Source organism: Brachyhypopomus gauderio, chromosome 4, assembly GCF_052324685.1.
Source record: "Brachyhypopomus gauderio isolate BG-103 chromosome 4, BGAUD_0.2, whole genome shotgun sequence".
NCBI lineage: Eukaryota > Metazoa > Chordata > Actinopteri > Gymnotiformes > Hypopomidae > Brachyhypopomus > Brachyhypopomus gauderio.
The window spans coordinates 36,048,966-36,071,813 of NC_135214.1; the positions used below are offsets into that span (position 1 = coordinate 36,048,966).

General features: G+C 47.5%; 1 protein-coding gene and 1 long non-coding RNA gene across 2 annotated transcripts in view; one reads left to right on the forward strand and one right to left on the reverse strand.

The window, feature by feature from the left end:
• Positions 1–22,848, forward strand: part of obscna (obscurin, cytoskeletal calmodulin and titin-interacting RhoGEF a) — a 43,490-nt gene that overhangs the window by 14,104 nt on the left and 6,538 nt on the right. The window contains exons 30-67 of the mRNA XM_077004364.1: positions 2,081–2,338; positions 2,535–2,801; positions 2,913–3,182; positions 3,283–3,549; positions 3,653–3,919; positions 4,117–6,477; positions 6,587–6,644; positions 6,817–6,920; positions 7,097–7,146; positions 7,239–7,439; positions 7,530–7,624; positions 7,797–7,970; positions 8,091–8,247; positions 8,402–8,482; positions 8,606–8,770; positions 8,967–9,125; positions 9,270–9,450; positions 9,790–9,903; positions 9,993–10,160; positions 10,538–10,640; positions 10,725–10,854; positions 10,995–11,103; positions 12,966–13,044; positions 13,584–13,723; positions 13,888–14,000; positions 14,593–14,752; positions 15,006–15,102; positions 15,209–15,409; positions 16,126–16,186; positions 16,372–16,449; positions 16,620–16,792; positions 16,944–16,970; positions 17,253–17,405; positions 17,626–17,671; positions 17,806–17,883; positions 18,033–19,713; positions 19,949–20,089; positions 20,288–20,410. Of these exons, the coding sequence (XP_076860479.1) occupies positions 2,081–2,338; positions 2,535–2,801; positions 2,913–3,182; positions 3,283–3,549; positions 3,653–3,919; positions 4,117–6,477; positions 6,587–6,644; positions 6,817–6,920; positions 7,097–7,146; positions 7,239–7,439; positions 7,530–7,624; positions 7,797–7,970; positions 8,091–8,247; positions 8,402–8,482; positions 8,606–8,770; positions 8,967–9,125; positions 9,270–9,450; positions 9,790–9,903; positions 9,993–10,160; positions 10,538–10,640; positions 10,725–10,854; positions 10,995–11,103; positions 12,966–13,044; positions 13,584–13,723; positions 13,888–14,000; positions 14,593–14,752; positions 15,006–15,102; positions 15,209–15,409; positions 16,126–16,186; positions 16,372–16,449; positions 16,620–16,792; positions 16,944–16,970; positions 17,253–17,405; positions 17,626–17,671; positions 17,806–17,883; positions 18,033–19,713; positions 19,949–20,089; positions 20,288–20,410 (9,090 nt within the window). The remainder of the gene's footprint in view (positions 1–2,080; positions 2,339–2,534; positions 2,802–2,912; positions 3,183–3,282; positions 3,550–3,652; positions 3,920–4,116; positions 6,478–6,586; positions 6,645–6,816; positions 6,921–7,096; positions 7,147–7,238; positions 7,440–7,529; positions 7,625–7,796; positions 7,971–8,090; positions 8,248–8,401; positions 8,483–8,605; positions 8,771–8,966; positions 9,126–9,269; positions 9,451–9,789; positions 9,904–9,992; positions 10,161–10,537; positions 10,641–10,724; positions 10,855–10,994; positions 11,104–12,965; positions 13,045–13,583; positions 13,724–13,887; positions 14,001–14,592; positions 14,753–15,005; positions 15,103–15,208; positions 15,410–16,125; positions 16,187–16,371; positions 16,450–16,619; positions 16,793–16,943; positions 16,971–17,252; positions 17,406–17,625; positions 17,672–17,805; positions 17,884–18,032; positions 19,714–19,948; positions 20,090–20,287; positions 20,411–22,848) is intronic.
• On the reverse strand, positions 1,155–5,979 carry LOC143513222 (uncharacterized). The gene is made up of 5 exons (XR_013130614.1): positions 5,876–5,979; positions 3,501–3,539; positions 3,255–3,404; positions 2,900–3,044; positions 1,155–2,656 (listed from the first exon to the last, which is right to left on the reverse strand). It is a non-coding gene; the product is annotated as an uncharacterized LOC143513222 (long non-coding RNA).

Here is a 22,848-nt window from a genome sequence, read left to right on the forward strand (position 1 = left end):
GAGGGTGAAGCAGTCTGCAGGTATGAGTAGTGGAGTGAGAGGTGGAGCAGCGTACAGGTGTGAGTAGTGGAATGAGGGGTGGAGCAGCGTACAGGTGTGAGTAGTGGAGTGAGGGGTGGAGCAGTGTACAGGTGTGAGTAGTGGAGTGAGGGGTGGAGCAGCGTACAGGTGTGAGTAGTGGAGTGAGGGGTGGAGCAGCATACAAGTGTGAGTAGTGGAGTAAGGGGTGGAGCAGTGTACAGGTGTGAGTAGTGGAGTGAGAGGTGGAGCAACGTACAGGTGTGAGTAGTGGAGTGAGAGGTGGAGCAGTGTCCAGGTGTGAGTAGTGGAGTGAGAGGTGGAGCAGTGTACAGGTGTGAGTGGTGGAGTGAGAGGTGGAGCAGCGTACAGGTGTGAGTGGTGGAATGAGGGTTGGAGCAGTGTACAGGTGTGAGTGGTGGAGTGAGGGGTGGAGCAGTGTACAGGTGTGAGTGGTGGAGTGAGGGGTGGAGCAGTGTACAGGTGTGAGTAGTGGAGTGAGGGTGGAGCAGCGTACGGGTGTGAGTAGTGGAGTGAGGGTGGAGCAGTGTACAGGTGTGAGTAGTGGAATGAGGGGTGGAGCAGTGTACAGGTGTGAGTGGTGGAGTGAGAGGTGGAGCAGCGTACAGGTGTGAGTGGTGGAGTGAGGGGTGGAGCAGCGTGGTGGAGTGAGGGGTGGAGCAGCATACAGGTGTGAGTGGTGGAGTGAGGGGTGGAGCAGTGTACAGGTGTGAGGTGGAGTGAGGGGTGGAGCAGCGTACAGGTGTGAGTGGTGGAGTGAGGGGTGGAGCAGTGTACAGGTGTGAGAGGTGGAGTGAGAGGTGGAGCAGCGTACAGGTGTGAGTAGTGGAGTAAGAGGTGGAGCAGTGTCCAGGTGTGAGTAGTGGAGTGAGAGGTGGAGCAGTGTACAGGTGTGAGTGGTGGAGTGAGAGGTGGAGCAGTGTACAGGTGTGAGGTGGAGTGAGGGTGGAGCAGCATACAGGTGTGAGTGGGTTTATTTGAATTCATAGTAAAAACACAAAGGACACTCCGTAAAGGGAGCGTAGATGTGTATGGTCTCAGATGTAGATAAGTGTGAACGGTGTGTTTCTGCGTTGTGTGAAATCACTAGTCACATGCAGTCTCTGTAGGAAATCTTATATTTGACCAGCCACTCCTGTTAGCATGTAGCAAGAGCATAGAACAATGCTACAAACTCACTCCAGCTCCTCTACAAGCATAATAAAAAAAGTGAGCAAAGCACAAATAACACATCTTTGCAAAATATTTCCCCAATCACCACCATAACTGAAATAAAATGCCTTCAGAAAACTATGAATCCTTAAATCTGGGTGGATAACAGAAATAGCAACATACCCCTCCCATGTTATTAAAATGAAAAGGGGAAGCACCACAGAAGAAGAAACTGAAAAGGGGGAGGAGTCTGGAACCATATATTCACAAGTAGATAAACATGCTAAACAGATAAACACAGTATATTTTGTGTAATTATACACAAGTAACAGACCAACCAGGTTACATATGTACAGAGGAGGATGAAGAAGGGCATTCTGGGAGCTACTCTGCAAAACTGATTTCTCAGTTTCAGCCAGATAAATTGAGGACTGTAGAAATTAAATGTCACACAATTTTATTTCTGTTGGACAGGTTTCACTTCCATTGGCTAAACTGAGTAATCCTGCATTGTGCAATACACCCCCTGGTGGTGATTATTCACGATGGCTGCTATAGAAAACACACACAAATGCAGCACATGACAAGGGGGCAGAAAATGGGGAGAAGCATGTATACCAAAACAAAAGCATATGGCACAAGACGCACAAGGAATCAAAACAAAAAAGCACATGACAATCTTTGCCATGGGAACCATAATGACAGGCAGCAGGCCATGACACAAAGAGAGACCTAGTCCATCTTTTCTCACACCAAAGGGTTAATTCTGTGCTTTTAATTCATCATGGTCACAACCTGAACAAATATTGCAACCTAATCTAATCTATTCAAATCTATTTTTTCCATTTTGTGCCATAGCAATAATAGGGATGTTTTTCTCTCAATGTAGTTTTGATAGAGGAGAAACTGAAAGACGTGATCATCTTTGAAGGGGATACTGCTACCTTTTCATGTGTTACCTCGGACACCTGCACACCTGTCACATGGAAACGAAACAACATTACTCTGTTGCCGGGAGACAAGTATGAACTTCACAAAGAAGGGAAACGTAACCTTCTTTTAATTCATAGAGTAGTACAGGAGGATGCTGGTGTTTATATATGTGACACAGGTGACCTGCAGAGCATTGCTGCTCTGACCATCAAAGGTAAAATGAAAACAACCATAAATATAATCTGAAAATAAGTTCTTATATCTGCTGTTATCGGAGTTGATTGTCGATCCACAAATACAGTGAATTCAGTGCTGGAAAAGTTGACTTATGCATTCTGTGTATGGAAAACCAAATGTCTTATTGTAGAAATATGGTGATCTTGACATCGGACCTGTGTTCTGTGCCCTAGAACATCCATTATTCTTTAGTGAGGAGCTCCAGAATCGTAGAGCGGAAGAGGGCGAATCGGTCGTCTTGTACTGCAGACTTTCCCGACCCGGAGGTGCCGTGCAGTGGAGGAAAGGGGCTGTTCTGCTTCAGCAGGGAGGAAAGTATGAAATGACACATGATGGTTGTGAAATACAGCTTCAGGTTCATGAGCTGGTCCTTCAGGACAGTGGTGTTTATACATGCTGCGCTGGTGGCGTTGAGAGTAAAGCTAGACTTGATGTGAAAGGTGTGTATCAAAATCTCTGAATGGTTGCTACGAATGGAAAAGTTTTAATTATACATATATTTGAAACCAATCGTTTAAACAGGGCTCTAAGATCAAACCTGCTCTTTCTAGAAAAACCTCTGTTCTTCTGCGAGGAGCTCCAGAATGTAGAAGTAGAGGTGGGTGAGACTGCCCGTCTGAGCTGTGAGCTGTCCACAGCTGGGGCTTCTGTGCACTGGAGGAAGGGGACAATGTTCCTGAGACCTGGAAGCAAATATGAGATGAAGCAGGATGGTTGTGAAATGGAGCTCCAGATACGGGACCTGAAACATCAGGACAGTGGAATCTACAGATGTTGTGTTGGAGCTACTCTAGAGACAAAGGCTAATCTCCTAGTTAAAGGTAAACAATGTGGATTTGATTGGGTTCAGTTATAGATAATGTATGTATTGTATGTATTTCACTGCACAATACCTGACTAATCTGGCTAATGACTGGCCAGAGTGTCCCCTGTACTTCCGAGAGCAACTACAGAGTAAGCAGGTGATGGAGGACGACACCGTCTTCCTGAGCTGTGAACTGTCCAAACCGGGACTCTCCGTCCAGTGGAAGAAAGGAGCCCTCCTGCTGAGACCAGGGGACAAGTATCAGATGAAATGTGACGGCTGTAAACAGCAGCTTAAGATCCTTGACCTGAAGAGTCGGGACAGCGGCACTTACAAATGCTGCATTGGTACCGTGGTGACCACAGCATCGATTCTGGTGAAAGGTACGAGGAGCACATGTGACATGCTGGATACATGATCATCTTCACACAGGCTAAACGATTTGAGGGAGCTTCAGCTCACACTGGTCCGTCTGTTTTAACACAGAACAACCACTGTGCTTCCAAAAGGAGCTCAGACATGTGGAGTCAGCGGAAGGGCAGACAGCTGTGCTGTGCTGTGAGCTCTCTAAACCTGCCGTTCCAGTACAGTGGAGGAAGGAAGCAACACTTCTGCAACCAGCAGACAAGTATGAAATGACACAAGATGGATGCAAATTTCATCTTCTAATCCATGACCTCAGCAGTCAAGACAACGGCACTTACAGTTGCTGTGCGGAGTCCCTTGTAACCACAGCAACTCTTCACGTGAAAGGTATTTGATTTTCAGAGAGAGGACTAATTATATATTTACTTTATTGTTTACCAATTAACTATATTTTTAATTAATTGTTTTCCAATTTACTGTATGTTTACTTTATTGTTTACCAATTAACCATGCACGTACTGATATCATTTTGTACTTTAGCATTAATGAATCTGCCTATAACTAGCCCCTGTTCTTCCACAAAGAGCTCAAAAGTCCAAAAGCAGAGGAGGGTGAGACAGCTCGGATGTGCTGTGAGCTGTCTGAGCTCAGAGGCCAGCAATCATCTCTGGACACCATCTTAACGGAACTGCGGCATGATCCCCCGGACCATCATGTACAGAGGACGGAGGAGCAAGACCTCAAGAAGAAAACTGTAATGAGGCAAAAGAATCAGGAGGATGAAAAACCCAACAAGACACTGGAAGCCACCCAGCCCACACACTCAGAGGACGAGTGTGATGTTACACAGCCCGCACACTCAGAGGACGAGTGTGATGTTACCCAGCCCACACACTCAGAGGACGAGTGTGATGTTACCCAGCCCACACACTCAGAGGACGAGTGTGATGTTACCCAGCCCACACACTCAGAGGACGAGTGTGATGTTACCCAGCCCACACACTCAGAGGACGAGTGTGATGTTACCCAGCCCACACACTCAGAGGACGAGTGTGATGTTACCCAGCCCACACACTCAGAGGACGAGTGTGATGTTACCCAGCCCACACACTCAGAGGACGAGTGTGATGTTACCCAGCCCACACACTCAGAGGACGAGTGTGATGTTACCCAGCCCACACACTCAGAGGACGAGTGTGATGTTACCCAGCCCACACACTCAGAGGACGAGTGTGATGTTACCCAGCCCACACACTCAGAGGACGAGTGTGATGTTACACAGCCCACACACTCAGAGGACGAGTGTGATGTTACCCAGCCCACACACTCAGAGGACGAGTGTGAGGTTTCTGTCCCTGAAGTTCATGTTTCTGCAGAGGAGAGTACCAAGTGGACAGACATAATCGTTACAGAAAGTCCTGTGAACCAAAGCACAACGCAACAGAAACGTTATGCACAAAACAAACGTGTACCCACGGAAACCGCATGGTGTGCAATCAAATACACACAGCCCAGTGTCGGTGTCCACAAACAACACAGTGTTCTAGCGCCAAAGAAACAGGTTATGGTTGTGGAGCCATCGGTGGAAACCACTGTGGATTTCCCAGTTAGATTAGCAAGAGAACGACTGAATCTAAGGGAGAAGAGGACAGAAGAGAAAGATGCCACAATGCAACAATCAGAGGATGAAAAACCACATGAAATACATTCAGAACCTGAAAAGAATCCACTTTCTGGTGGATCTGAGAACTTATTACCAAAGCAAGTTGAGAAGAAAGCAGTTATTGGAACTATTATAGATCAGAAATGCATGAAACAAGATATAACTGTTAGAGAATTACCAGAAATGTTTGGTAAACAGTCGTCTCAGCAGATTGCAATACAAGCTGGGAAGAATGCACCTCACACGGGTATTACAGCACAAACCATCCAAATGGAAAGAACACAAGAGTCTCAACTTCAAGACTCAAGGGTTTCAGAGCAAGCTAGGGTGCAGGATCCAGGTATGGATACTGCAGAACTCACTAGTGAGGCTATAGTAGATCATACATACATGACAAATCATAAAATTACCAGAAAACTACCTGAAGTATCCTTTAAACAGTTTCCCCAACAGAACCTAGACCTGTATCAGCAGAATGAACTGCATGTGGGTTCTACACATCAGGAAAATAGAAAGCCAGTCACCAAAATGGAAAAGGTCCCTGTTCTGTTAATAACTCAACCTCAGGCAGATACAGCAGACCAGTCTGAGGTAGAAGATGCTGGTATGGAAAGAAAAGGCCATAAAACTATGAATCAAGTCAACCAAATGGATACAGTGATGGAATCTTCCAAACACACCAGCCTGCCAGAGGTTATCCTGCTAGGAAATCTTCAAGATATCCCAAGTGATGATACAAGTACTAAGGATGATGTAGAGACATTAGAGGCTGCTGTTAAAATCCAAGCTGCCTTTAAGGGATATAAAGCTCGAAAGGACATGCGACCTGTTTTCAAGGAGATGTTCAAGAGCCAGATTGAGGAGGTGGGAGGTACAGTTCACCTGGAGTGTCTCGTTGAGGGGAAGGCCAGCACAGTCAGATGGCTGAAGGATGGTGTAGAATTGAAGTCAGGCAAACGTCACAAGATCGCCCACACTGAAGATGGAAGGTGCTCACTGGTTATTCCCAAAGTAATTTCAAAAGATGCAGGGATCTATACTTGTGAGGTTTCCAACAAGTTTGGGGCAATCAGTTACAATGGCAATGTGATGGTGGGTCAGATCAAGAAGGCTGTGAGTGAAACTCTCCAGGAGCCAGAGACAGAACCGGTTCTGGAGGAGGAACCTGTGCAGAGCTCTCACACAGACGGGCCGACACCGAGGTCCACCTGCACTCAGCCTGCTGGTAGCACTCACAACAAGATGCAGGACAAAAGAAAAGGGCTCATTTCAGTCAGTTCCAGTAAGTTTCCATAAACTAATCAATTGCTTTACATTACAAGTGTTTGTGACACTCTTGGTTCATTACAGTAGCAATAGTTTATTTTGATTACATTTATGTTTTTTTCTAGTATCGTGTCCCTGTGAGTATGACACAGCCCCCGATACACTGATAGGCCATCCCCCCTGGTAAGAAGAAATTAATTTTGTTCTGATATGAGGCATCTCAGAAATGCACAGTCACCTATTATTTTTTTTATTCCAGTAAGAAAAGCAGTTGTGAATCTTTCCACGTGTGTGTGTGTGTGTGTGTGTGTGTGTGTGTGTGTGTGTGTGTGTGTGTGTGTGTGGTCATTCACAGGGCAAAAGACGTGTTGAAAAATAGAGACAGAACTCAAAGTTCAGAGGAACAGAGACGGAGAAGTCATCAGCCATTAAAGACCACTGCTGCCTTGAAAGAAAAAGGTCAGACTCTGTGCGGTTGTATGTTCCCGCTCCTTCATTTAAGAGAATATTTCTGGTGCTTATATTCTTTAGCAAATGAAGAATTCTTTTAAACCTATACACATAGAGTTTATTTGAGAAATGGAGTGATAGATTTTGTATGCATATTTCAATTAGCCATCTCATAATTACCTCAGGCACCATGGAATCCCCCTCAGGCTCAGATGGCGATGAGGACACAGCAGAGGTACTAGTGCACCTGGTCTTTCATTTGAGTCCTTTTGTTCTCACTTTCCTGTTTCACATCTTTACGATTTTCATTTTTTAATTTCCTTTCAGACATTTGACTCTTATGTGGTCATGGTGGACTGTCAACCCACTGATGGGGATCAAGGGACCTTTATTTTAAAGGAGGGCCAGTTTGTGGAGGTCCTTGACTCTGCACATCCAGTGCGGTGGCTCATCCGCACTAAGCCAAACAAAACCACACCGTCCCGCCAAGGGTGGGTGTGCCCTGCGTTCCTGGAGAAGAAGACCAAGGTTAGCACTGTTGTGGCATCTCTGAGCAATCTAAATACCTGAACAATACTTGTAAAATCTCTTCACTGATCATTTGAATGCCCTTTAAAGGACTTATTATCAATGACCCACGATCCAGAGACAAAAGACATTTCTGGTAAAGGTGAGAAAACATCCACCAAGGACAAATACAGAGAGACGTTAAGGTGAGAGTCCTGCCCTGGTTCAGCACGCCGCACACTGCACATCGGGTTTACAGTAAAGTAACAAGAACCCCTTTACCAAAGCATGCTCAGGAATACTATTGGAGCACCCTCTTCATCCTCCCTCCTCATCCTCTCCACCATGCCTTTACCTCTCTGTCTCTTTATATTTCAGTGAAGTGATCAAGAATCTACTTGATAGCGAGAGTGAATTTGTGAGAGAAATGAACATGTTTGTGAAGAACCATTTACGGAACGTAGAGACCAGTAGTGAGACGTCACTGCCCATCAGCAGCACGGAGAAGCACATGTTCCGCAGTATGAACACCATCGCTGTCTTCCACAGAAGGTGAAGGAGCCCCTAGGGAAATGTTCATTCATTTTGTCAGAAAGATTATTATTAAGTTTGATTGTCTAGTAATGACGCATCGACATGTTGGAAGTAACTCACTGTGTTTGCACCAATCAGCCGCTTGCTACCAGGGCTGAAGCGGAGCCTCACAGACGATGACGTGGCCCACTGCTTCGTCAGCTGTGCACACGACTTTACGGTGTATGTGCAGTACATCTTAGAGCTGCTGCAGACTGAGGCCTGCATCTCAGACGTAAACACACCGCGAGGCAAGGCAAGCACACGGAGGTGTTCAGTCACACCGCAAATGGGTTTTCTCACAAAAGAGATGAATTAGCATTGAAGTAGCATTAATAAATGTTAGTTTTGGTTGACCTGTCCCTCCACAAGTGGTTTTCCAATAATATACCACCACTGCATTTGCACAGCTGGATACAGAAGACCGCAGAACTACTTCCTGTCTTCAGAGACCACTGGAGAGGATTCAGACTTACAAGACAGTTCTCAAGGTATCAATGTGCACTGTAGCAGAATAAAAAAGATCTGTTGACATCTTTTGTTCTGAACCCTGAAAACACTGATCACATTGCTGTTATGGACAAGCAGGTCAGCGTGTTATTGGTTATCGGCAGGAGTTGATCAGGAATAAAGTGCAGACAGGTCAGAGCTGCTGTCTGCTTGAAGACGCCTTTTCCCTGGTGGGCAGCTTGCCCAGGTGTGCAGAGAACCTTCAGCACGTGTCTCTGATCGAAGGCTACCCAGCACCTCTCACTGGCCTTGGAGAACCAGTCCGACAGGTAGCACCTGAGCTCCGCCTCCACACCACTTCTGGCCTCTTTGTAGCGGGTGCATAGTTTGATTTAATAATTCATTGATCACAGCTCTAAAGACGAGGATGTTCAAATGTGTTCATTTTACACATTTTCATTTGTAACCTATTGAAGTGATTTGTGAAGATGGTGGATGTTGTTTCTCTGCTGTGATTGGCTGAAGGGCGTCTTCACTGTGTGGGAGGAGGCGCCCGGCGCTCGGACGTCCTTGAGAGGTCATCAACGCCGTGTCTTCCTCTTCAAGGACTGTGTCGTCTTCTGCAAGCCAAGGAGAGACATGAACATGCATCGGGAAGTCTATGTGTTCATGAACAAGATGAAGGCGGGGCTACTTTACATATTCTCAAGTCGAATGCCACACACACTACCTCACAATTATTTTACTAGTTAAGGACATGCATAATTAGCAGTTACATAGCAACAGAACGTTGACCTTTAGCAGTTTAGACTTTCTTTCATCTTCCAGCTGAGTGACACCCAGCTGAAGGACCCAGTGGAAGGCAATGACAGGAAGTGGGGTCTGTGGCATGAGCACCGCGGAACAGTCCGGAAAGTGACACTGCAGGCTCACACGGTGTCCATCCGTCTGGCCTGGCTCAGAGACCTGCAAGACCTCCAGCGACAGCACAGCCAGCGTCTGCTGTGGAGTGAGTAGACCGAGTCCTGCTCAGGGGGCTCTGGAACAGAGTGACGTTGGGCCAGGACCGACCCTGACCCCAGGACCGAACCTGATCTTAGAACCGACCCTGACCCCAGGACCGACCCTGACCCCAGGACTGATCCTGATTTATAAAGCATCTTTACCAGTGGATATCTGTCCTTCATTGGCTAAAGGTGTTGGGGACATGCAACTGACCTCTCACACTAGTGATCCACTCACGGTGCTCAACACATCTGTGTTAGGCATCTCTAACGTATCGTTTTGTGCAATCTATGTGATTGACGTGCATTAACTGATTTAGTTGTCTGTGTTTGTGTGTGAGCAGCTTCACCCTGCTTTGAGCTGACTCTCACTGACTCTGCAGCTAAACTTGGACACACTGTCAAACTGGCTTGCAAAGTCACTGGAACTCCAAAGCCAGCGATTACTTGGTTTAAAGGTAAACATACTCTGGATTATTGAGAGAAAAATCATTAGCAACAGGAGTTGATTTCCAGTGGCTTTAAATGTTTGTGCTGGTGTTCTCAGACGGCATTGCTGTGAGGGAGGACCAGCGTCACGCTGTCTCAGTGGGGACGTCGGGCGTGTGCTGCCTGGTTCTGGCCTCGGTTACTCAAGACGACTCTGGCCAGTACTTGTGTTATGCAGCTAACCCGCTGGGCAAGGCTAGCACTCTGGCCAAGCTGTCTGTCGATGGTGGGTTTCAAAACACAGTTAATGTATACTGTGTTTAAAGTTTAAAGGAAAAAAATTGAGTAGTTAACCTTAACTTAGTAAGTCTAAAGTTTAACTTTCTAAAGCTTAATTTTGCCATATTTATAAAAGGACTTTAAATATGCCATATGCGGTAAGGTAATATCGTCTTCCTATCAATGATATTGTAAATGTTGTATATAGTGTGGTTCTTAAAAGGTTTCTGCTATAAGATTAGCACAAACCCAAGCACTGAACCCAATACGTCTCCAACCAATTAATCTTGAATCACAGTTTTCCCTACTAGAATCTTGAAGTATGACTTACTTGTGTGCTAAAAGTGACATCACTGAAGCATCGGGTGTGATGTCATCTCACAGTGCCGCTTCACTTCACAACCACACTTGGGAACAGGCTGCTGGTTGAAGGTGGAGATGTGCGTCTGCAGTGCTGCACCAGCTGTCTTCCTCTGCCCCGTGTCAGGTGAGGTGACACTCGTCTGCAGACCCACAGCATCCGCAGCTCAGTCAGCCCACACAACGAGGTTCACAGCAGTCTGATCCACAGGTGGTTTAAGGACGGGGTACTCCTGGGGAACAGCCCGAAATATGCGATTGACAGTGATGAGCGGACAGGAAAACTTATACTGGACATAAAGAAGGCAGAAGAGACAGACCTGGGGCAATATGAGTGTGAGGTAACTTTCACTGACAGACACACACAGTTTTCTATTGCTTTACCTTCCTGGGCCCCTGGCATGCTTATTCCCTCATGAACTGTGAAATCAAGGTTATGATGTATCTGATCATCATGCCTGATTCTTCTTCTGATGTTTAGCTGCTGAATCAGATGGGGAGTGCCAAGTGTAAAGCACAGCTGTATTCAGCACCATCCCCCATGACTGACAGCTCCAGGGACCAATCACAGGATGGCCACTCAGCACCAGGTAGGAGGCTCCACATATGGTAAGACAACCAGATTCTGTTGGAGAAACGGCAGTGTTAATGTAGTCATGGTCTCAGGACGGCCCACTCGGGGGCGCTGGTGCACACTCATGGTTCCCCTTGATTACAGGTCCACCATCATTCTTTCATCTCTCTGTTTTCCTCTAGCTATCTTCCGGTTAACATCCTGTATTCTCTAACAGTCTGACCCACATCCTGCAGTTTGGTGCTCATCCATGACCAATTGGGAAACCAAAATGGTGAAGCTCCATTAACAGATTTGTGAAGCAGATGCTTCATTTTCAATTAATTTGTTCAAAACTCTTTTTCATGGTTTGGCATAAGTGCAAATCTAAACAAACCCATTAGAGCATTTACACGTTTTAAAGCTTTTCACTGTCCCCACTCTGTTCTTCCATGGCTTTAATGTTGCCATGGTCACATCTTAGTTTGCAGGTTACATACAAAATGACCTGAAACACTTAATCTCTCTGCCTTCTATTTCAAATCAAACTACTGGTGTGGAAGATTTATTTCTCTAGACAATGTTCATGGAGCTGATGGAGTTCAGAGTCTTTTAGAGTTCAGACTGTTTTAGACCAGTGTCCATACCATCTGAGTGCTGTGAATAAAGCCATATTAGGATTACAGGGAGGGGCTTGTTTTCGTTTGGAGTGTCAGATACACGCATGTCTTTCAAACAACTCCTAATACAGGTTTCATTTACAAAACATTTCATGTCAGTTTCTTGTTTCATCTTTGGCACTCTGTGTCTTCACAGTGGAACGTCATCCATGTCACACAAGTGAGCCATTAAGAGGCTTTTGGAAGCCTGTCAGTCATCTTCATCCACACTTCCTGTTTAACCTCATTCTCTCCATCCCACTTCCTTTTCTAGTCCAAGAGCAGGAGACTAAAGACAGAGCCATCCTCATGTAAGTGTCATCGCAAAGACAGAGAGACGCCCACACACTTGGCAAGCAATCTTCTCTATCTGTCATTCTTTCTTTCTCTCTCTCTCTCTCTCTCTCTCTCTCTCTCTCTCTCTCTCTCCATTTCCCTCTGTCTCTCATGAATCCACTACTCTACTGTAATGGATTCATGCCCATCTCATCTGTAGTCCCTCCTCCCCTGGTCCTGTGCCCCGCTCCAGTGTGCTGTAGCAGGTCTGGTTATGGGTCCAGCAGGTCTGGTTATGGGTCCAGCAGGTCTGGATATGGGTCCAGCAGGTCTGGTTATGGGTCCAGCAGGTCTGGATATGGGTCCAGCCCTCTGCTGTCTTCAGGGTGTGATTTAATGTGTGTGATTTACCACACAAAGTGCCCGTCATGGTTCTGCTGCTGTAAATGCTACTTATATTTTTGCAGCTAGGTAAGGTGTAAGGTAGGTTTGCTACTTTCAATAAACACACACACACACACACACACACACACACACACACACGTAGAGGAATTCTCCAATGCAGTTGCTCCCAGGTTGAAATCCTTCATTTAGAATATTATGGCCCACTCTGTTAAGTTGCGACACACTAATGAACTAATCAGACACTCTAGGTTAAGTTCTGACACACTAATCAGACACTCTACAGTCTTAGATGCCAGACCAAACAGAACAGCTCAGTGTCAAAACAACACTTTTGTTCATTTTATTTATTACTTTTCTTTATTTAAACATTTTCTTTAGCCATAAAGGATGTTAACAAAAAATGAGAAGAGTGACATACAGACTGATAGAGAGAGAGAGAGAATCATTTGATCAGTTGTCATTTGAGCGGTTGTCATTTGAGCAGTTATTTGACAGACTCTGTTAGCAGTGGAGAAGCATCGTCTCCTGTTGTGTCTGAGTCTCCTTCCTGTCCCTCCAGAGCCGCAGCCGGACGCTTGGGCAGGTGCGCTGGTGAAGAAACTCTTCTACTTGCTCCTGGAAGCAGGACGCTCCACAGCGTGAGTCACGCCCACCCGGTGGTGCACCGAATTGTCCATCACTTACCTTAGGAACTTCACAGTAAAGACTGGGGACATGTAGGCTGGCCAGAGGATAGGATATGGGGTTAGGATATGGGGCCCAGACAGGACGTTCTTAGTCAGGGTGTTAGGATATGGGGCCCAGACTGGATGTTCTTAGTCAGGGTGTTAGGATATGGGGCCCAGACAGGGCGTTCTTAGTCAGGGTGTTAGGATATGGGGCCCAGACAGGGCGTTCTTAGTCAGGGTGTTAGGATATGGGGCCCAGACAGGGCGTTCTTAGTCAGGGTGTTAGGATATGGGGCCCAGACATTCAAGACAGCTGATGGGGATTTGATTCATTAGTGCCTCTTCCTGGCAAATGTTAGAATTACAATGAGAAGACAACCTGCTTGAATGGTAGAGAACGCAGACTCTGACAATGATTATCGGGGTTCAATGTCTGTAAAACAACAAAGATGGTTTAACGATTGATTCACTGCCCACTTTTAAACACGAGGTACCTCTGACCTCTGCAGAGCTGCGGTTGGAAGCAGTTATGCTCAAACCAGTGACACACAGGAAGTGAATGAGATGAAACTGTGCACCCCAGAGGGACAGAACTCCTTGGAGCCAAAGAGACCTGCTGTGTCCGAGCCCCAGGAGGAAGAATGGCCAGGTATTCACACCTGGGCAGGTGATGTGATGGCTGAAGCCTTAGCTACCGTCGCTGTTGACAACCACCGGTCCTTCCTGACTAGTGCTCACAGGACTCCAGAGGGTGGGGTCAGAGGGTGGAGTCAGAGGGTGGAGTCAGCCGTATAACTACATGTGTTTCTTCAGCTGCCCCTGTGGTGCAGGTGGCTATGGAGGACCTGTGTGTGAGACCTGGCCAATCCGTGGTGTTCTCTGCAGTGATCACTGGACTACCTGTCCCACAGGTCACCTGGTATAAGGTACCAATCGATCACACATGCTTTACTGTGTAACCAGTTACACACCGGACAATATCACTTTTGGAGAAATTATTGTGTTGTAGTTGCAATAAATAAAACAAAACGGAACACTAATGATCTTTAACATGTCATCAAAGTAGAGCAGATATTCAGCAGATATTCAGTAGATATGCAGTGTGGGACGCACTTTAACCTGTAGTTACCTTCAAAACAGACTGCTGCATACTACTCATGTACTGACCCCAGATCAGTATGTTATGTGCAGTATGCAACCAAACTACATTTTTATAGTATGTGAAAGAAACCAGGACTCCAGCCATATATTAAAATATTCTATTCATGCAACCACAGCTGTGTTTATAGCATTCAGAACACTTCTTATTCTGCTCCCATCATGCAACAGTGGTGGAAAATCTTCCACAAGTGGGTGGAGCCTGTAGCAGGGTTTACATTGGTGGCATACTGGATACTACACAACATACTTCTAAAGGGACCAGTATACACTTCATACATACAGTGGACTTTACTGAACATAGGCAGGAGCTGCTGGGAGGTGATGACCCATAATCCTCTTTGTTTTGTGTGGCGTAAGGACAGTGTTGTGGTCTCCACCGGCGACCAGATCCAGCAAGGACTCCACTACTCTCTCTCCCTGAAGGCTGTGGGCGTGGCTGACGGTGGCACATACACCTGCACTGTCACAAACAGCTCAGGCCACGCCTCCTGCCACGCCCAGCTCACGGTAGACGCAGGTGAGCAGCGACCAGGTTTTTCATTATGGACTTCCTGTTTCTCACCACACATTTTCTTGTAGGATTCCTGCTCTTACAGAATATCTGTGTATTTTTTGTTTTCAACTTTCAATGTGACCCATGACCATGTCTAGTTCTGCACGAATTTTTGTCAAATGTCAGAAGAACAAAACATGAAATTCCACTGGTGTCAGAACACTGTGCTCTATGTGGGTATAGATGGGCAAGTGTAAAGTAGACATTTATTTTTCAGGTCCAGAGGAGGTGCAGGTGGAGGATCAGAGGGAGGTGGAGGTTGGGGGGAGGAGAAAGCTCCATGCTGTTTATGATGTCCATGAGGAGATTGGCAGGTACCATGATTCTGCCACATGGTTTTACTTTATGTTAATTAGCATGGCATTACTGTGTGCTGCGCTGGCTGACATGGCCCTATATCCCTGTCCTGTGGGCGTGTAGGGGAGCGTTTGGGGTGGTGAAGCGCCTCACCCACCGCGGCAGTGGGGAGGTTTGTGCCGCCAAGTTCATCCCCCTGAGGAGTGGCTCACAGACCACAGCCTATCAGGAGAGAGACCTTCTGTCGCGACTCAGCCACCGTGCAATTATTGGTCTCCTTGATGTCTTCTGTACATGCCACACCCTCGTCCTTGTCACCGAGATGTAAGGATCATCAAAACGTTTGTGCTGAAAGCTTTTGGGAAAATACATTTTTAAAAAGTGTATTTAGATAAACCACATATAAGGGGGAATTATATTGTCTGCCAATTAAGTCAGAGGATTTAGGAGTAAGCAGACTTGTGATGCAAAAGACTCTTATAGGGGAGTGTTGTTTACCTATGATGTCATGGGGGAGTTTGATCCTCTATGATGTCACAGCTATCTGTGGTAGGAGTCTGAGAGAGCAGGGAGGAGAGAGGTGTGGCATACTCGCTGTCCCTTGTCAATTACAGCAGTACTAGCCAATCAAAGGTGTCTGTGAGCTCATTCACCAGAAATGGGTGGATAGCATTGTCCTCTGACTGTGTTACTCCACCCTCCTGAGAATTCAAGAGCTGAATCTTCAATAGATGCATTGATTGGCTGCATGTGCTTCAGAGGAAGCATGTGACAGCCCTTGCCCACTCTGATTGGCAGCTGTTTTGTGACGAGGGAGACTCACGTGATGGGTGAGAATTGGATTTGACTAAATGAGGGAGAAAAATTGGCAGGGGAAAAATATCAAAATCAATAAACTTGAAAACTATAAAGAAATTATTTAGGAAATTCGATTGGAGGAAAATAGAATTGATGTGGGTGTTTAATGTACATTGACTGCATGGTTCATTAATGCTCTCTGTAATTGTGAATGACATTTATATGGATTATATCTTGTACAGCTGCTCTTCCCAGGGGCTGCTGGATCATTTGTTACTGAAAGCATCAGTCACAGAGAGAGAGGTAATGAATCAGTTCATGCACTATTGAATCAGTCCATGCACTATTGAATCAGTCCATGCACTAGTGAATCAATCCATGCACGAGTGACTTTGTAGGCCCTATTTACTGTTCTTGTGATTGGACTGTTGTCTGCTTGCTGCTCTCGTGATTGGACGGTTTTCTGTTTCTGTGTCGACTTCTGTCAGGTCTGGGTATACATTCAGCAGATTCTGGATGGGGTTAAATATATTCATAGTATGAACATCCTACATCTCGATATTAATGTAAGTCATATGAAATGTAAATTTAAGTTTAAATATTTAACATAAGACAACACAGCAAAGAATGGTAAACCTTTCCCTCAAATGATACATTTAATTTTAATGTAATTTGTGATTACATTAAAGTGATTAAAATTAATATTCACTAAATATTAATTTCCCTTGTTCTGCAGACTGACAATATCCTGATGGTTTCCCAGGAGAGAGAAGAGGTTAAACTCTGTGACTTTGGTTTTTGCCAGGAGATTGACCCTTCTAGGCACCAGTACAGTGTATTTGGGACTCCAGAATTTGTGGCCCCTGAAATTGTGCGCCAGGAACCAGTGACAGTAGCAACAGATATCTGGTGCTTCAGTTTTCCTGCTTGATTAATTTTAGTAGCTGAATTTAGAGAGTTTTTGAAATGTGTCTGACTTGCTGTTAAAGACCATAGGTGTTAGCATCAGTAGGTGTTGGTATTTGTGAGTAACCCTTCTATGGTATGCTGTTTTTTGCAGGTCTGTTGGAGTTGTTGCTTACTTATGGTAAGCAATAAGAAGCAATCTAATAAATGTTTAGTCTTTGAGTTATCTGTAGTCATGCTTTATCAAGTATGCTGCCAACATGTTAAATATACACTGTCAAACTCGTAGTATTTACTACAATTTATTACACATAAAATCACAGATTACAATTATCTAATTAAAATAGATATTTAAATAATCCACTGTTCCCTTGATTGATTCATTGCCTTTTGACTCGTTTGCAGTTGAACCATGTATATTTTGGTTGTATGGCTGTTGTGACCGGGGCTTTTATTTTGGCAGCTTGACAGGGCACTGCCCATTTTTTGGGGAGAATGACCGCGCCACCCTAACCAAGGTGGCTGAAGGGGTGGTGCACTGGGGCGTCCCAGAGTTCTGCAACAGGAGCCCACAGGCACAGCACTTCATACACAGAGCTCTACAGGCAGACCCAGGGTAAGGTGCAGACGTTTCCTCATCTCACCTGCAGAGGGCACTGTCTCCACAGTAGTGCTTGTCACACAGCTGCTCATTATTGTGATGACAATGTTTTATCTGCGACTCCTACGTGACAGCAGTTGGTGTGTGTGTGTGTGTATGTGTGACACTGATTTAATGATTTAGTGAGAGACTGATCTAATCAGATTTAATGGCTGATTTCTCTTCTCCCTGGCAGGCAGAGACCGTCAGCATTAGAGTGCTTGAGTCTGAGTTGGTTTGAGGTGGGCTGTGTTACATCACACATAACTGTTCTGTGTTATTTACTGTGTTGTTTAATGTGTTGTTTACAGGAATTACTATATAGATAATGCCTCAGAATAAGATTGATTGTGAAATATATATTTTTTTCTTCTAGGGTCCGTGCAGTAATGAAGAAGTTGATAATATCAACACAAAAAATCTAAAATCATTTATTTCCAGAAGGAAATGGCAGGTAAATCAAAGGTTTATTGATGCACTGCTTGTCATTAAAAGTATTTGTTTTGTCAAAAAAGTATCTGCTTCTGTTCTCTCTCTCTCTTTCCCTCTCTCTCTCCCTCCCTTTCTCTCCCCCCCCCCCCTCTCTCTCCCTCCCTCCCACAGCGCTCTCTGACGTGTCTTGGCTCTGTGCTCACTCTGAGGCCGATCCCGGTGCTGCTGGATTCTCCGCTCTGTCAGGTGTCGATCACGACCCCTCGCAACCCCCACGAGGTCAGTAGTGCCTCCTCCGACAGCACCTCGTCTTCCGAGTATGACGAGACAGACTCCTGGGACTTCTTCCAGCCTGCCAGCAATGAGGAAGATGAAGGGAGAGAGGATGAGGATGAGGAGGAGTACGACCCCTTCTGTTACCTGCCTGCACAATCCTCAGTTCCACAGAGAGATGTGGAGGATGAGGTTTCAGGTCAGGAGCAATCACAGAAGGAAACGTTGATTCCAATTAACATGCTATCGACGGAGGCCCCTAAGCCAATCATCTGGGAGCAGCAGGGCAGCAAGCCAATCCTGTATCACTCTGAGGGGGATGAGGGCATGGCCAGTGAAATGCCCATCCCCCGCAGCAGCCTGATTAAGAGCACCTTCTACAGCAGCTCCCAGCAGCTGTCTCCCATATCTGCTCGCCGCCTGGCATTGCAGCAGGAGCAGCAGGGCAGGAGCCAGGACCGTGGACGCAAGCCGCCACGCTGCGGCACGGCCAGCAGGGCCAACGAGCCGCTCATCGAGTACGCAGAGGAGTCGCCAGACGCAGAGGCCGCACGCAGACGCAGGAGTGGCTCGCCGCCAAAGTCACGTTCGAGCCCCCCCTGTCTGAGTGTCCGCAACCAGAGGAGGAGCCGGTCTCTTGACGAGTCGAGGCGTTCAGAAGCTGTGATGGAGCAGAGGATACTGGGAAATGATTGGGTAGATGGCCATGAGGATGAGGTCACTGAGGAAGAGGAAGATGACACCCCAGAGGTCCTGGTGAAAGACATGTCGCCAAGTTCATCTGTTGCCTCCCCAAGTCGGAGCCCTGAGGCAAAAGTGATATCACAGACTAACAGGACTGTCGTGGAGCAACAGCCAGTCAGCTCAGGGTCTCACACACATGACATCCAATCACAAGCTAGGGAGGAGGAGTCAGCAGCTGTGGAGGCAGAAAAGAACATAGCTGGTTCTCAGTTGTTTCTCGCTGAGTCCTCTGTGCTTGGGCCTGACTCGGGAGCTTCCAGCAGAGACGATGTCCATGAGGCTCTCTCTGGGATCCAGCTTCCAGTGTCACAGAGACACAATAGACGGTACAGCGATTCAGACGAGTGGCGGCTCACACTATCATCTGAAAGGGCGTCTGAGCACTCTCTCTTACAGGACTCAGAGGACGAGGACACAGACATAAGGGTGCTCCATCAGTCTCTGCCAGCATGCCGTGCCCACAGCTCTGAGACGTTCGACACGAGAGAGAAGGACATGGTGTGGAGACGAAGCTCCTCTGTGGTCCGCACACAGCCTCCAGAGGACAGAGACCTGCTGCAGAGACATTCCTCTGCCCCGGCACTGCCAGACAGGCCTCCTGGAGGCAGCTCGCACAGGTCTGGACTCCTGAAGATCTTCCGTAGACAGTCCTGGACCAGCTCCAGACAGGAGAGCTCCCAGACGGAGGCCTCAGGGCAGGCAGCTGCTGAAGGCATCTTCCCTCGACAGAAGACTCCTCTCCTGGCTCTGAAGAAGAAGATGAGAACTTCTGCCTCTAGTATCACCAGGCTGTTCACCAGGCGGTGCAGTAAAGATGACCAGGAGGAGAAACGAGGTAGACTGAATATATTCTACACTGGAAGATTATAATCTCAGCATAGTAGTCTATTGAGTATCTGTTATGGTTCTATTAATATTTTCTAATCAAATAATTTATATAGTCCTGAGGACACTATTACAGCATTCTCCTCCAAGTACTAATATCAACAACAAAAAAGCAACCACCTGTTTTAAACCATTGTGAATGGAACAGGAACTTGTAAATGTATATATTTTGTCTGCTGTTCCAGGGCCAATTGTGAAGAATCCTGTTCCACCTCAGAAAGTCAGTGTTACCTCAGATGTTTGGCCCTCAGGATCCTCCTCAGGAGTCCCTCAGAAGAAACATAGGCTCTTCTCTATCAAACTACCAAGCTTCAGGAAGTGCAGAGGTGTGGGTAACTGATTAACATGGCAGTACCAAAACAGCATAACCTTCGAATCCTTTTGAAGAAATTGAAGAGTAGTCAAAACCAAAGTCATGCTCAGTGAAAAAAGCTCCTGACATGGCTTCTTACTCACAGTATTTCCCTTTCATAAATACCTCTTATAAACCCAGTTATAATGTGTTTCTCATAATGTTTCACTAGAAACACCAGCCAGGCCATCCAGGCCTGATGTGATCCAGCTGGCTGGCGGTGGAGGTCTGGTGTTCTGGAAGCCAGTGCCATCTAGTGGACATGTCACATACTGCATACAGCACAGTGTGAATGGTAAGAAGCAATGAATTTCAGTTGCCCTAATGTGCAGTTGAGTTCAGAGCCTGTGCTCCTTTTGCACACCTGATTCAACCCATTGGGTTATTATCAAACATCCCTCAGGTGTAGGGTCCCTCAGGTGGAGGGTCCTCCAGGTGTAGGGTCCCTCGGGTGTAGGGTCCCTCAAGAGTAGGGTCCTCAAGTTGTATGGTCCCTGAGGAGTAGGGTCCCTCAGGCGTAGGTTCCTCCAGGAGTAGGGTCCCTTAGGTGTAGGGTTCCCCAGGAGTAGGGTCCCTGAGGTATAGGGTCATCCAGGAGTAGGGTCCCTCAGGAGTAGGGTCATCCAGGAGTAGGGTCCTCCAGGTATGTAGGGTCCTGTGGGTGTAGGGTCCCTCAAATGTAGGGTCATCCAGGAGTGCGGTTCCCCAGGAGTAGGGTCCTTCAGGAGTAGGGTCCCACAGGAGTAGGGTTCCTCCAGAAGTAGGGTGCCTATCGAGTAGGGTCCCTCAGGAGTAGGGTCCTCCAGGAGCAGAGGCCTGTGGGTGTAGGGTTCCCCAGGATTAGGGTCTCACAGGAGTAGGGTCCCCGAGGAGTAGGGTCCCTCAGGCATAGGTTCCTCCAGGAGTAGTGTCCCTTAGGTGTAGGGTCCTTCAGGAGTAATGTCTCCCAGGAGTAGGGTCCCTCAGGAGTAGTGTCCCTGAGGTGTAGGGTTCCTGAGGAGTAGGGTCCTCCAAATGTAAGGTCCCACAGGAGTAGGGTCCCTCAGTAGTAGGGTCCTCTAGGAATAGGCTTCCTCGGGAGTAGGGTCATCCAGGAGTGTGGTTCCCCAAGAGTAGGGTCCTTCAGGAGTAGGGTCCCACAGGTGTAGGTTTCCTCCAGACGTAGGGTGCCTATGGAGTAGGATCCCTTAGGAGTAGGGTCCTCCAGGAACAGAGGCCTGCGGGTGTAGGGTTCCTCAGATGTAGGCTCCCTGAGGAGTAGGGTCCCTCAGGCATAGGTTCCTCTAGGAGTAGGGTCCCTCAGGCATAGGTTCCTCCAGGAGTAGGGTCCCTTAGGTGTAGGGTCCCTCAGGAGTAGGGTCCCATGGGAGTAGGGTCTCCAGGAGTAGGGTCACTGAGGTGTAGGGTCCCTCAGGACTAGGGTCCCTCAGGTGTAGGATTTCCCAGGTGTAGGGTCCCTCAGGAATAGGGTATTCCAGGAGTAGGGTTCCCCAGGAGTAGGGTCTTCCAGGTGTAGGTTCCTCTAGGAGTAGGGTCCCTGAGGTGTAGGGTCCCTGAGGTGTAGGGGCCCTGAGGAGTAGGGTTCCTCAGGTGTAGGGTCTTCCAGGTGTAGGGTCCTCCAGGAGTAGAGTCCCTCAGGTGTAGGTTTCCACAGGAGTAGGGTCCCTCGGGTGTAGGTTTCCCCAGGAGTAGAGTCCCTTGGGTGTAGGTTTCCCCAGGAGTAGAGTCCCTCAGGTGTAGGGTCATCCAGGTGTAGGGTCCCTGAGGAGTAGGGTCCCTGAGGAGTAGGTTCCTCCAGGAGTAGGTTCCTCCAGGAGTAGGGTCCCACAGGAGTAGGCTTCCCCAGGAGTAGGGTCCCTCAGGTATAGGATTTCCCAGGAGTAGGGTCCTCCAAGTGTAGGTTCCCTGAGGAGTAGGATCCCTCAGGAATAGGGTCCCTGAAGAGTAGGGTACCTCAGGAGAGGGTCTCCCAGGAGTAGGGTCCCTCAGGAGTAGGGTTCCCCAGGAGTAGTGTCACTGAGGTGTAGGGTTCCTGAGGAGTAGGGTCCTCCAGATGTAAGGTCCCACAGGATTAGGGTCCCTCAGGAGTAGGGTCCTCCAGGAATAGGCTTCCCTGGGAGTAGGGTCATCCAGGAGTGCGGTTCCCCAAGAGTAGGGTTCCCCAGGAGTAGGGTCTTCCAGGTGTAGGTTCCTCTAGGAGTAGGGTCCCTGAGGTGTAGGGTCCCTGAGGTGTAGGGTCCCTGAGGTGTAGGGTCTTCCAGGTGTAGGGTCCTCCAGGAGTAGAGTCCCTCAGGTGTAGGTTTCCACAGGAGTAGGGTCCCTCGGGTGTAGGTTTCCCCAGGAGTAGAGTCCCTCGGGTGTAGGTTTCCCCAGGAGTAGAGTCCCTCAGGTGTAGGGTCATCCAGGAGTAGGCTTCCTCCAGAAGAAGGGTTCCTCAGGAGTTCAGTGCCTCATGTGTAGGGTCCTCCAGGTGTAGGGTCCCTGAGGAGTAGGGTCCCTGAGGAGTAGGTTCCTCCAGGAGTAGGTTCCTCCAGGAGTAGGGTCCCACAGGAGTAGGCTTCCCCAGGAGTAGGGTCCCTCAGGTATAGGATTTCCCAGGAGTAGGGTCCTCCAAGTGTAGGTTCCCTGAGGAGTAGGATCCCTTAGGAATAGGGTCCCTGAAGAGTAGGGTACCTCAGGAGAGGGTCTCCCAGGAGTAGGGTCCCTCAGGAGTAGGGTTCCCCAGGAGTAGTG